The sequence below is a fragment of the Solea solea genome, chromosome 16 (genome assembly GCF_958295425.1).
Source record: "Solea solea chromosome 16, fSolSol10.1, whole genome shotgun sequence".
Taxonomy (NCBI): Eukaryota; Metazoa; Chordata; class Actinopteri; order Pleuronectiformes; family Soleidae; genus Solea; species Solea solea.
The window spans coordinates 7,519,331-7,534,013 of NC_081149.1; the positions used below are offsets into that span (position 1 = coordinate 7,519,331).

General features: G+C 41.5%; 1 protein-coding gene across 1 annotated transcript; it reads right to left on the reverse strand.

The window, feature by feature from the left end:
• Positions 1-3,773: 3,773 nt before the first annotated feature.
• Positions 3,774-7,242, reverse strand: gper1 (G protein-coupled estrogen receptor 1). Its single transcript, XM_058654158.1, has 2 exons — positions 7,063-7,242; positions 3,774-5,901 (listed from the first exon to the last, which is right to left on the reverse strand). The coding sequence occupies exon 2, from the start codon at positions 5,546-5,548 to the stop codon at positions 4,445-4,447; it is 1,104 nt and encodes a 367-aa protein (XP_058510141.1). The 5' UTR covers positions 5,549-5,901; positions 7,063-7,242; the 3' UTR covers positions 3,774-4,444.
• Between the last annotated feature and the right edge of the window lie 7,441 nt (positions 7,243-14,683).

A 14,683-nucleotide genomic window follows, 5' to 3' on the forward strand; every position in this document is an offset into this window, starting at 1 on the left:
TATATGTGTGTGAATGAGAGGAGCCCAAATGGAACCATGAGGCTACAGGGAGTCAAGATAAAGAAGGTGGAGGATCAACAGTCCAGAGCAGTGGAGATTGTGGAAAAGAGGTGAAGAAACTTGTTTAAACTGGTTGGAATGGGTGGATAAAAGTGTCAGGGGTAATGTGTGATAAAAGAGTATCAGGCAGAATGAAAGGGAAGATATACAAGACAGTGGTGAGACCAGCGATGCTGTATGGTCTAGAGACAGTGGCACTGAGGAAAAGACAGGAAGCAGAGCTGGAGGTAGCAGAGATGAAGATGTTGAGGTTCTCTTTGGGAGTGACGAAAATGGATAGGATCAGGAATGAGTCAATCAGAGGAACAGCACATGTTAGATGTTTTAGGCCAGAATGAGATGGTTTGGTCATGTTGAGAGGAGGGATAGTGAGTATATTGGTAGAAGGATGCTGGGGTTGGAACTGCCAGGCAGGAGGTCTAGAGGAAGACCAAAGAGAAGGTTTATGGATGTAGTGAAAGAGGACATGACGTTAGTTGGTGTGAGAGAGGGGGATACAGAGAACAGTGTGAGATGGAGGAGGTTGATTCACTGTGGCGACCCCTGAAGGGAGCAGCCGAAAGGAAAAGAAGAAGTTTTCATCTTTCTTATCAAAAAGTTAACTTTCCTCAATTTGATTTTGCAGATTAAACTTTTGTTTTTCAACAATTCAGCTTCACTTTCAAATCACCTCGTAATCTACATCATGTGTACAGTACACATAGGAAAAATTGATGCAAACAATATGAGTTGGATGGGGGGGGGGGGGGGGGGGGTTGGGGGTGTTCCTCATCATTACTGAAGCCTGTCAAACTCAGAATCTGGAAAGCCAATCTCCTCTATTCAGCTCCCCCCTTTTTCTTTCCTGCAAGGGTTTTAATTTACAAATGCAATTATACGTCTAATCCATTATTCAGCTGCTCAGGTCCACCGAGTGCATTGCCTTGTTATTATGCATTAGCCCGGTCTATCCAGTTGTAATTACTTTGACGTGCCCCACCCCCGATGTCCAGTGCACCTTTATGTAAGAAAACTTTTAAAAGTGGTCATTTTTGTGCAAATTCTAGGTTTATACATTAACTCCTTGTGTTTTTTGCAGGATTTTTGTGCAAGATGACACATTACTGCACCTGTATGTGCACGTGCAGGGGCAACGAGGCACAATGAGGCAAAAAAAATTACCCCTTTTCCAGACAATGTGGTCACTGGAAAGCACCGAGATTCGTCTCTAAATTATGTGACAATCGTTCATCTCCTTCCACGGGAAATAACCCCGTCCAATTTTACACAAGAACATTAAAAAAAAAAAGAATACAGTATGATGCTATTTATTTATTTAGTGACTGTGATTTTCCTCCCAATGTCAATATTTTCTTAGCATCATCCAGAGGAAATATCGCGGATGTCAGGGAGGGCAAAAGTCACGCCCCCCCTTCTTTTTCCTTTCTGTGACGTCAGCCACCACAAACCTTTAACCTCAGCCTCAGCTGTGCACACAGTCCACTGTCAAACTCTTCTCACAGCATCGCCGTGTGTGCATGTATGTGTGTAATGTAACGACGGTCCTTTGCCTCCTTCCTCAGGTTGGATCTTTGGAGGGTCTCGACCTCATAGGTGTTGCTTATTTATTTCCCGCTGCTCTCACCTCTCCTCCTCCTCCTCCTCCTCCTCCTGTGCATTTTCTGGCTTTGGTATAGAAACAAAGATTCATGAAAAACAACAAATATTTAACACACTGCATGTACTTCAGGATATCAGAACATGAAAATAACTGTGGAAACATCGTGCGAGACAATCTTTCGTAACACGTACCACCACCACCAAGTTTTTGCCTTTTTTTTTCCGCAGACCCTCTAAAAAACAATCCCTCGACCAATCCTCAGTGCTGCTTTCCCAGGCTGCCGGGGCTGTTACAGCTGGAATAACAGTTTGTGGTTTGGACTCCTGTTTTTCCCACTCGCGCCATTATCTCACACACACACAGCACAGGTTTTTATATACTACACTTATTTCTACACCCACCCCAACACATGCACGTAACCTGTTTTTTTATGATCCTTTTGACCTTGAGCTCTGTTGAATTTGAAAGAAAATAGTGCGATATTACGTGGGAAAGAATTTATAATGTTTGTCTTGACTGATCATCAAAGAGAGAGGCCGTAAAACTTTACGACAGGTTTCATGGAACCTCTCCTATCACTATTAGAAGAAAAATGTTTACACTGCACCCGTGTAGCCTGGTAATGTGCATTACAATCATCAGTTTGTGAGGGAGCATCTTTATTCGGAATCAGATTTTGATCGTATAAATACTAAAATCAAACCCCACACGTCCTCAGGTGAAAACAGTTTTTTCTCGTGTTGTTTATGAGTGTAATATATGTTTTAGGCGGGTAATTGAAGCAAGCCCCCACGTTATCAACATTGAATGATGTGTTTACTCAGTCTGGTCCCCCACAGGCAAAACAACACCTGCCTCTTTGCTCCATCATTATGCTAACAGGGACTGGCAGGTGGAGGGGAGGGGGGGGGGGGTTGTTGGGGGGGTAATAACTCAGCTATCTCTGAAAGGAGCACTCACCTATTCCTGCCTCACCACGTCATACTCATCCCAGAAAGACTGCATCCTTCGCCGGACCATTCAGTGCGGCTGCATCAAAAAAAATAACTTTCACATTCTTTTTTCATCCTTGAAAACGTGGGATTTTCTTTAATTTGTTAAAAAAAACAAGTATGCAAACACTTGTTTGCATAATCAAAAGAACATCCCGTGTATATATATATGTTTATATATATATATAATGCACATTTTCCATCGCTGTAAAGGAGGTTAATGGAACAAAGCACAAAGCTACAGAGGAGATGCAACATCAAAGCTAGGGTCTGTAAGTGTGGATGAGCGAGCAATTGCAGGCTACATTTATGGAGCTTTTCAATTATCCAGTTTTCTACTTGATTCTACTCGGTTGTTCTTGCTTTTCCATTAGTGATAGTACCTGGTACCTGGTGCTATTTTTAGCACCTGCTCTGGCGAGGTTCCAAGCAATCTGAAAACGTGACGTCACGTCAGAGAGTGTCGTCACTTTGTGTGTTTGTGTCTGTTTTGTGTGTTTGTGTCTGAGTTAAAGGTCCAGGGAGGAATAATTGGTGACATCTGGTTTTATCAGCGATTTCCTTCTGTTTAAAGGGAGTTTTTTTTTCTTTCTCTCCACTGACCAAGCACTCGATGTCAACTGCTGGGTTTCTTTTCTCTTCTCTTTTTAATATTGTAAGGTTTCTGAATTACAATTTATTTGTTTTGATCCAAAGGACGAGACTTTCCCTTTCCCAAATGCATCAGCAAACTACGGTGGCCTTTGCATACCACAAAGGACAAAAACTGTACTTCCCCTCTCTCTCTTCTACGACTTGAATGCAAGATATTAGATAACCAATATACCAATATATACACTATGTTTTACCCTGTGCCCAACTGCAGAGGTAGTTTAGTTTCTTCTGCAGTGAAATTAACATATTTTACATACTTACATATTTTCTTGTGCAAAATAAATAAAAAAAATAAGAGCTGTAGAGGGAGCTGCTTCTATTCCTGGTTTTCATAATAAGATACATATAAAGGGCTTATTCTAAGGCCTATTTATTTTTACACTTATACTCTCATATTTACAGCTGGTCATTTTTGCCACTAACAATTTAACTCCTTTCAGACTTTAAGACAGCTTCACCAGTCAGTACATGTAGAAAATGAAATGATTGGTCATTCTTAACGACACTTTTTTCCTCAACTTGGTTGATTAAAAAAGTGTTTTAGTAACAAATTACAGACCCTAGCTTTAACAGTGACGACCTGAATTGATTTTGCATTGTTTTACAATGAGCTACTCTTTTGATATATCACATTTTTGTTTAAGGCATTTTCATGACGTTCATGTGGATTGTGCGTTTCTTAAAAAGATAAAAGGCCACAATTTGATATCGTACAAGTTCACATGGGTTGTTTTTTTAAAACAAAAATGACACTTACACACTCTTCATCTGTCACTCTATCTGTCAGTTATCTTTGCACACAGGCTCACATTTAGCCTCTCAGTAGTATTTCATTTAGTTTTGCCTGCGTTTGCTCATTCCACCAAACCTTTTAAAGGAACAGCACACCAAATTCAATTAAAGGAAACAGTCCAACATGCAGATCGAGTCATTTTCATCACTGGAGTGCACATTCCTGCTGCGCTTGTGTGTTGTTTTTGTTCAGAATGTGAGCTGGTTAACTGAGACGATGAGGCAAAGCTAAACAACAGGAGAAAGAAAGCTGAGGTACTGTAATATTTCACCCTAGTTGATATGGAGTTTTTTTTTTCTTTGTGTGTGAACTAAGTTTCATAACAATCGTGCCTCTTCTCAGCAGTCACACCTGAGACACTACGTCCCTAACGGGGAGGTGCAAATCAAGGCTGTGGCGGCAGAAGCGGTTCACTGCCGACCAGCTGGCCTTCCGCTTAACGAAGAGTCGCAGCTTGTCTCTGAAGGTCTCTCCTAGAAAGCTGTAGATAATGGGGTTGAGGCAGCTGTTGGAGAAGGCCGCCAGGTTCACAATGTGGCCCGTGAGCGGGTAGTCATGCCACAGTGTGGTAGCAGTCCTCTGCGAAGGGTCAGCCGTGCCCTGCAGCAGCTGGATGCTGATAAAGACGTTCTCCGGCAGCCAGCAGATGAAGAACACCAGAACCACCACCACGATCATGCGCAGCGCCTTCTGCCGCCGTGGCCACAGTCCACGGTGCTTCTGCGCCCGCATGAGGATGCGTCCAATCAGAGAGTAGCAAAGGCCGATGATGGAGAAGGGCACCAAAAAGCCAATGGTGACCTCCAGCCACTGGATCTCAAAGACGTTGGCGAAACAGAAGTGCACCTCGCCCCTGTGCTGTGTCTGCACGATGGTGAAGGGCAGGAGCGTGGCCAAGATGGACGCCATCCAGATGAGACCACAGCTGAGCTTGGCGTGCTGCATAGTCCTCAGCGGGCTGCTGCTTATGGAGCTCGCCAAGGCTATGTAGCGGTCAAAGCTCATCCACGTGAGGAAGAAGATGCTGCTGTACATGTTGACCTGCAGGAACAAGGACATGAAGGTGCAGAGGACGGCATAGTCGTAGTACTTCTCGTTCAGGTTGAAGACCTCGATGAGGGAGTCGGCCACCAGGATGAGGTCGGCCACGGCCAGGTTCACGAAGTAAAGGTCAGGGATGGTCATCTTCTCTCTGTGGTTCAGGTTCACCACCAGGATTAAGATGTTCCCAATAAATCCAATAGGAAAGAGGAGGATGGTGTAGAGGCAGGACAGGAAGAGACCAATCGTGTAGGAGTGGTAATTGTCTGAGTTTTCGGTCAGATCTGTGGCGTTGTATTCATGCGAAGCGTTCAGCTCTTCTGTCCCGTTAACATATATCCACAGCAAAGAGGCAGTCTGCACTTCCATACTGACCGTGGTTGCACTGTCTTGAGTCAGAGGCCACATCTATGTCTCTGTTAGCTGCTACATCATCAGACTGTGTTGGCTCCCACTTATGTCTCTTTAAAGGGTAACTCATCTATGCTGTGTGAGCATGCTGACACAGGTGGAGCAAAAAAAACAACAAAACAAAAAACCTCTTTGGACCCATGCTGTCGAGACTCCCGGCGCGCAGATCTAATGTGACGACTCACATTGTTCACACGTTTTGGGGGCCCGTTGTTGACCTGAGATTAAAAGGTGTCTTTTTTTCTCCTCTTGTGAGTCATCTGATTTGAGTGCTGCTTTGTCTCTTTGAGTCCACGTGCATCTTTATTCAGTGAGTCCTGTCCAGAGACGCTATTGCTGTGACACCTGAGCTGTGGAGAGGAGAGAGAGAAAGAACAGGACATGAAGGAGAATTAGGCGTTGGAAGAGCATTCGTCTCGTATGCAGTCAAATCAAAACACAATAAAACAGTTGAAATAATCCCTTTAAATCTTCACATCAGATACGAAAATATGAAGAGATTTGGGGAGTTTTCCCGAAACGGATTCGAAAAAAAGGGATGTAAGTAAACACATTAAACATTCAACATTCTTCAGGCTTAAACAGATGCATTGAAATTCCCTCTTCGAAATCCTCAGCCAATCTGAGCTCACTCAAACCACATTTGATGACTATTAACTGCTGAGATGAACAAAAAACACACACACGCTCTAAACCTTTTGTCTTTATGCTGGATTCAGTCAAAACACAATCACACTCAGTTCTGAATAACAGTCCTGAGTCCTTTTTGTTGACCAATAACAAACCTCAGACTGTCCCTGCTTGTCAAACATGACTTTCACTGCTTATTTTTTTGTTTACTCTGACTACTAGTAAACAAATTGCCAAATCAATGCATCCTCATTAAGAGCAGTCTTCACAACGGGACTCCAGCACATGTACGACATGCACACATACACACGGAGGTGAAACTGGACAGAAAGAAAAACAATAACAGAGACAATACCTTTTAAAGTTTAAAAAACATTTTTTTTTTAGCAAATAAATGATAAATATCATAGTGTAAGAAGCTTCCCTTTCCAATTTTTAGTGCCTGTTATATGTGAAATAACAGGCACATTAAAGCAGTTTAATGTCCCACCTAATACAAATTCTGCAGAGATCCTTCAAATATTATTACCTTTCGAATTTAACAAGTATATTCCTATTTTTTGGTTATTCCCATTAGATACATAAATCTGGAGTTAGTCCTTTGTCACATGAGGTTGTTGTGGAATTCACTAATTGAAATAAAAATCTAAAGTATGTAATGGATCATGATACAGAGCTGGTTGATGAAATGGCCCGTCCACACTGACATTATTATTGTTGATTATATACTAATAAATAGGTACACAAGCCTTGGCTTGTCAGTGTATGTACAGTAAAGCGTCCTTGTTTAAGGGCCAATAAAACCACAATAACATATAATACAGTTATAGCTTATAGCATAAGTTGTAAGTCTTTTAAAATATGAAAATCAAAGCACTTACATTTGAAATTTGGGGACTTGTTGTTGCTCCATACTTGACTGCTGCAGAGAGGAATCAGAGAGCCAGCGGTTTGTTCAGTCCCAAGTGTGGGCTTCTCCTCCTCGGCACCACCTGCTGTTTGGCCCAACCCTGTGTGGACGAGGAGGAGAGGAGGGCGGGGGAGACAGAGACAGAGACAGAGACACAAGCAAAAAAGAAGATCTGTCACCAAAGGACTGTCACCGTTCTTCATCTGACGCTCTCTCTCTCTCTCTCTCGCTCATCTCTGCTTCTGTTCCTTTATTTGTTTTGATTTGTTTTGATTCACCGTGACCACTGAGCATCTGGAGAAAAAAAAAAAAATTATCATAATAAACTAGAAACCAAAATGGCTGAGGGCTGATCTTATAACACAAAAGAAAGTTTGGACAGAAAAAGACGTCCAACCAGGTTGTGTCGTCATGGAAACCACTTCATTTTTTGGGAGTGGGGGCAGTATTTGTTCACCTGGGTTGTGCAGACCTTAGTGTGAACACACTCCACAACCTTTTATAAATCCTGTCCAACCTCTGATCTATATCGATTATTGATTCCCACATGTAATGGAAAACACTGCCCTATGCTTATTTAATGTTTATTCTTAATCCCTGCCGTTACATTCAGATAAGGCTGAGGAAACCTTGAGCCTTCAGTCTCAATAAGAGCGAAACAGAACAGACCCTTCGCTCCTGGGCAAAGAGCAACATTAACATAATTTGAACTAATCTATGCGACTATGGAGACCTTTTTTTGATGTGGTGTTGGCGAGTGAAGAGTTTCCTTGGAAGGGGAATTGTTTCTTAAAGATCAGTGTGGAGCTGTGGGAGGAAAAACAAGTTTGGAATTAGGTTTGTTTTCCAAAACTCCACAGATGGAGGCAGATTTTTGGGAAGGTCACTTAAACAGCCAGAGGGAGAGGCCAGTGAAGAGCATGACTGGCCAGAATCACTCATACGTGCACAGTTAGTTATAGTTATAGTTTTGTTATAAACTCAAACCTTAAATTGTATGATCTGCCAAAAAGGTTACAGAGAACTGCAACAAAACTGTTGTTGGAAACCCCCTAAAAAGGCCCCAGAAATATTATATATTTCAGTTCCAGATACCTGTGACCAAATGCCTTTTTCGATCTACTGTGAGTTGTAATGCACACGTGCAAATGGTAAACATGGACATAATATTGTTGAAATTGGCCTAATTTTTCCTCAAGAAACTTGGGATTGTTCATAATATGTTTTGTAAAAAGATACTGAATGAAATCTAAAACATTTGGAGTTCTTATTGTTTATAGGTTATTTGACTATTATTTTACAAATTGTGCTCTATGTGGGCCCTGAACTGAAAACGAGTTTGACACCCCTGGTTTAAGGGAAAATAAAGAATAAGGAGCCTAAGAATGACAAAAAAAAAATAAAAAATCATAATGCTAAGTGTTTCATTTGTGGCAGCAGAAAAATTGAATAAGCCTCCTGAATGAGGTGAACCGTCCTCAAACTAAACTCAAGCGGTCCTGATGATTAGTGGGAGAGGAAAACAAGGATCAATTAATTACTTTTAAAAGGTTTCAAAGTCAGATTGTGTTATTGATTAATTAAGTGACATGTGTTAGTCCAGATAACCCCAAAGCACTCTCCACATACATCGATCAAATCAAACCACACATGATGACTATGAACTAGTGACATTCTCGTTCCTCTGCCAAAAATCTTGGCAAAAATGTTGACAGCTCCTAAACAGATTAGTTATTTTGTAAAAACAAAATCGTTTTTCTTTCCAGCTAAGCCGCTTAGCAAAGATTAAACCCTTCCTCCCACACAAAGACTTTGACTTTTGCGTTATGCAAGTTTTTATTATGTCAAATTTGGACTACTGTAAACATGTGGGTATAGAAGAGTCAAGTGCAAAATGAAGCAGCTTGTGTTCTGACTGGAAAAAGAAAACATGACCACATTACACCAGTTTTGTCCTCCCTCCAATGGCTTCCTGTCCCAACTTATTTATGTGATCTGTTTCATCTCCAAACTCCTACCAAAGAGTAACAAGGTCCTATGAATGTTTTCCCTGATTAAACCAGCAAATGTCGCACTTTCTAACTCACTGTGCTATGCTAGCACTTTGCGTTTAGCTCGGTGTAGCATCACCCGCTAGCAGTTGTAAAGAAAAGACGTGTGTGGAGCACTTTTACACACTTCTATTGTACAGTTATATTTCTGAGGTCATATTATCCATGTGTTTGCGTCCAAAAAAACCCCCATAATTTGTTGTCCAGTAATTAAACCGAGACCCTAGCAAGCTGCTAAGTAGCTCAACTTATTTTGTAAGTTCACTCACTTTTCATATCGAAACAGCTTGTAATAAGTAAAAAAACTGTATTTAATGCTCCTGTAATGCAGTGGCTCACAAATTGGAACATGTTTCTCATTAATAATAAAAACAGAAAAAGTGAGTCAAGGCAGAGTCACTTCCCCTGGATTTTTAGTGGTAAGGAAGTCTGGTGTCAGTCACAGCAGGTCTATTCAGTGTTGGTGCTCACCAGCATATCACGTGTCACCGGTCTGGCTCTGCCCAGTCCTGTTTGTCATTGTTTCACTGCTGTTAATGCCCCCAGTGTCTGCACAGGTAGATTCAAACAAGAGAGCATTCACACACTCAGGAAACATGTGAGGACGTACACTCAGTGGCCACTTTATTAGGCACACAGGATAACCGTGGGTAAATAACAAGAGTGGCACCAGGTGTGGTCTCCAGGTAAACATAGATTTTTTTTTTTTTATTCTCACAAAATTGTTGTTGCTATATGGGCAAATGTTATCACAGTTGCTTCTCACAGTTCAGGAAAGGGACTGTGTATATTTTCCTATGTTAAACCCCCTAAAAAGAAGTTTATTGACATGTACCAACTCCAGGATTCCTGTAAACTAGAATGCATGTTTGTAGGAACTGATATAGTGAGATAAGATGAGGTTAAATAAACAGTGAGCCTCATCTGTACCTCTGAAAGGCATTGGCTGAAATTCTGTATGATGGGAAAAACTGATAAGGAAAACAAAATTATTTTTAGAGACTCTGTTTTCCTCTGACCTCGATTTTACCTTTTCTAGTTATCTCCATTTACATCAGCTACACGACTTCCTCTGTTAAAACATCTCAAACTGTGTATCTGCTCAGGCTTCTGAGAGAGGTTGCACTCCCTGCTCATGTCCACTGGGTGGCCCACTGGCACAAACGGTGAATAATGCTTTGGCAATCTGAGGGAAAACTGCACAAAACAAGATTTGGCTGAATTAGTGCAGTGAGTGCTGTGGTTATGGAGGATGGATTTCATGCAAAAAGGAAAAATGTACATTTACAGGTGAGAGGTGAAAGCATTGACTGGAATACTGACTCTCACAGAGGCTGAAGGGGGAAGTAATTGAATTATATGGTAAATGACGGGGAGAATCCGACCATTGCACTGGTCTTGGTTTGTTATTATGATAGCCGTGAAAACCTACCGTGGCTGTAAAAACCTGTCATTATAATACTATATTGTTTTCTTTCCCATGAAAGAAAGAAACAACGGCACTTCCCCTCCAGTCACATTTAATGAACAAGACAACATTAGCAGTGTTATTAATGGGAAGTTGTGGAGGTTTAACTGCTTGTGGTCGGGGGAGAGTGAAAGTGGGAGGTCTAATGGGAGAGAGGGAGGGGAGGGAGGGTATACAACACCCTCATCTGCCTCCACTTACCAGTCTGATGTGCTTCTGGCTTCGTCCCACAACCACAACCTCTGGATGGAACATCCTGCACAGTCCAGCTCCTCTGCACTGCTTCCAGGGCCGTGTTTGATATTTAGCTGATGCTGGGATTTTATTGTTAGTTTTCTAATAGAATAATTTCTGAAGAGTAGAAGAGGATGGGTTGTTTTCCGTGTGTCCCAAAAGCTGAAGAGACACTGCGGGTCAAACTGCCTTGTGAAGCCTCCGCCGTGTTCTGTGGCTCTCATTATGCCGAGGGCTTTTAAATACGTGGAGAAATGTCTTCGAGATACAGTCAACAACAATGAGTGGAAATGCTTTGAATCACAGTGATGTTGTCCCGGTGGTCTTTTCAATTTGATCCCATTTTATCTTCCTTGCATTGAATTCCACCCCCTGTTTTCTTTCCTGTATACAGTATATACAGAGAAAACATACATGCATGAACATTGTTCGGTCTCTCTCAGGTCTCTGGCACTTGAGAAAGGATTTAGGATTCTGTTGCCCCATTTCTGACACACTCGTTCCCAAAGTGCATCTAGCATTGTGCCTCGTCTTTACATTCTGCAGCTCGGTTTGAGCTGCATCCAGGAAAGCTATGGTGGTCTAGTGCTGTGTGTGAAATCTGGTTGACAGCCAGATTAAACATTTAAAGCCACAAGCCAACTGTTCTGACTACACTGGTGGTCTGACGCTCAGCGCTGTACGTGCGACTGGAGTTGACCCTCATACTTTTGGTCTGGCTGATCCTCGGAAGGAGAAAAACAACATCAAGACTAATGTGGCACATTAAAAAGTGTGCAATGTCAGCGGTACTGCGTTCCCCCTGACAGCTGAAAGCTTTTCCTGGTACAATCTGACTTTAATGCAACCTTGACGAAAACAATGCAAAACATCTCATTTCACACACATGGATCATGCTTAAAGGTTCTCAAACTGTGGTACGTGATACTTGAGCTTCCTCTGATGGTACCTTAATCTAATTTCACTTTGTTCGTTGACTGTATTTTAACGTTGGGGATAATGGCATTACTTCAAGAGCTCAATGTTTTTGGTATTTGGTATAAAAATTTTAAGAACAACTTATCTACACAAAAGATTTGCGTCCGTCATTGTGCGCCTCGCCGGGGAGTTTGATGATGGATGAAACTGAGCAATACCACCGGAATTGCGGGGGCAGTATAGAGTTAATACTCCAATCGGTTAGGAAGACAATGAAGAGGAGTCTATATGGGCATTTAAAAACTGGCGTAAAGTTTCGAAGAGTGTCTCTTGCGAGATTATGGAATTATATCCATCGATATGCTGTTAATGGGACGACTTCAATGGTTCAATGGGGTTCGCGTTTCTGTGGTCGCCATGTTTGTTGATGCCTGCAATTTGGCTCTCAGCACTGCCCTCTACTGTCACGTCCAACACAAAAGATGCAGAGTGGTAGTGACGGAGATGACAAACTGACATAAAACAGATGAAATTGGAGTATGTTGGCGTATTTCCACCGGCGATTATTGACTGGCCAGAGTGCGTTAATCTCCAATAACTACCACATAGGTGCATTTTAGTAATTACATATTTTTTTTACTGTTAAATTGTTATGCTTTTAAACATGAGACTAGAAGACTGCACGACTCAAAGTCAATGTAAAGGTTTAACAAAAAGTTTACTTAGTAAAAATATAAACAAAAAAACGTTCACAAGGAGGAGCAAACAAATCTCAACACAATTAAACAAAAACCAGGGAAACATGAATAACTTGCTATGAAAGAACTTGACAACGTAACTCATGGACCAAACAATCAGAACTGGCGACATGACAGGGGAAGACCGGGACTATTTATACCGGAAGTAAGTGGTAACAGGTGAAAGCAATCAGGGGCGGGGCAGACAATCACAGTGGCGGGAAATCCCACAAGGGGAGGAAGTCAGGGTCTAAAACGAGAGGGAAAGGTGAATACAAAATAAAACAGGAAGTGCATATGAGTGACTAAACTTAACAAACTTGACGTGATATTACATAAATTCACTGAATTTACACAGATTTGTTGTGGGTCAGGTTTTCTCCGGGTTCCTCTCAAAGTCACACAGCGGTTAATTGGACAATATTAACTGTGTGGCCCTGCAACGGCCCTAGGTCAGCTGGGATTTGCATCAGCAGTACATGATGGATGAATGAATGAATGAATGAATGAATGTCATGGGCCAGACAGCTAAAGATCACTGTAACACTTCAAGTGATAGGTTTCTTTTTGACATACGATGCAATGAAACTATCGCTAGTATTAGATTCAATATTCTGGTAAAAAGAATCTCATGTTCAAGCGAAGCCTCCTTGATCTTCTGCTATCGCATATCTACTAATATCGCCCTTTAGTTCTTGACAGCCCCGAAAGAAAAAAGCCTCTGGTCATAGCTGTCACCGGCAGAGAGCCATAAATATGTTAATTACAGCCACTTAAAGCACAGACAGCAACAATTAGGGCTTTTTTACGGGCTCATTTCCACTTTGCTCGGTTGACGACTCGTACCCCTCTCCGAAATAAAAACGCACTGATGTTTTTACTTCACGCACCTGTGTCGAGTGGGACATGGAACGTGGAGTGTTGAAGGATGATTTCTTGAGGGCCCTCCTCTTGATCTGGCACACGTCATTGTGCCGTCACAGCTTGTGCCAGATTTTAGAAAAAAGGTTGAGAAAGATTTAACTACACTTGCTCTCTCGTTTCTCTCTCTAGAGTGGTGGAAACGGCAGCCATGACAACCATGTTCAAGTCACTCCATTATCATATCATTTCCAGATGTAGTCCATCTAATCCAGGACGTCCTCTTCCTCCTGCTGTACTGATTATGTTTGGCTCTGTGTGTTTTCCTTTAATACACACACTATTGTGCAACGGCACACTGATGTTATTGTTGCAGAGTCTGTCTGAAAGGAAAGGAACACAAGCTGCCAACAACATGGCACTGTGTGTCAGTTTGTCCTGATTTAATTATACACATATCTGTTCATAAAAGTGTAATTCATCCTCTCACCCATGTTCCGAGCTTCCTGTTGTAGCATTATTTTCTTTTTTTCCAGCGTCTATACGCAGAGGCAGCATTGTGCACAGCTCTGTTATCAGATGTAGCCGACATACACGGCATTCTTTTCATTTTGAATGGCAGCACTTTTTGGACTGTCAGACTCACAGGAGACAAAACAATTCCCAGAATGCCTGAAATGTTGCTTCTTTTCTTTTTTTCTCCCCTTGTCTGACTGTCAAGTGATCCGCCGCTCGCAGAGTGACAGCACAACAAGCTGTGGCACAGAATTTGATTCAAGAGTCCTTTTTCAAGTTTTTTTTTTCATTTTGAGAATTAAGTCGTAATCTTCCGAGAATAAAGACGTAATTATTATTCAAGCAAAATCTCACATGATCAGCTGCGACCTGTGTGAAGATGAGGAGCGCAGGGCATCTTGTGAAGTTCCTTTTTTTTGCTTCACAAATAAAGAAATCTTTTTGGCACATCAGCACCACATTCTCATCAGCATCGGGTCTGTTTGGAAGAAAGAATCACACAGACGAGGAGAAACTGCTAATACATTAGATAATGATATAAAAGAAGCTCATATTACCACTTTATGTCGACTTATGTCGACTTTATTCTCGTAATATTACAACTTTATTCTAATCACGACTTTATTCTTGTAAAATTACGACTTTATTGTAATTACGACTTTATTCACGTAAAATTATTACTTTTATCTCACAATATTGTGACTTTTTTAATACTACAACTTTATTCTCATATTATGGCTTTATTCTCGAAAGATTACATTTATTACATTTTCTCGTCAGTTTGGCCCTAATACTCCTTTGTATACT

Bases quoted from the DNA above. Each gene is read 5' to 3' on its own strand.
- gper1 (XM_058654158.1), bottom strand. From the start codon at position 5,548: ATGTGGCCTCTGACTCAAGACAGTGCAACCACGGTCAGTATGGAAGTG.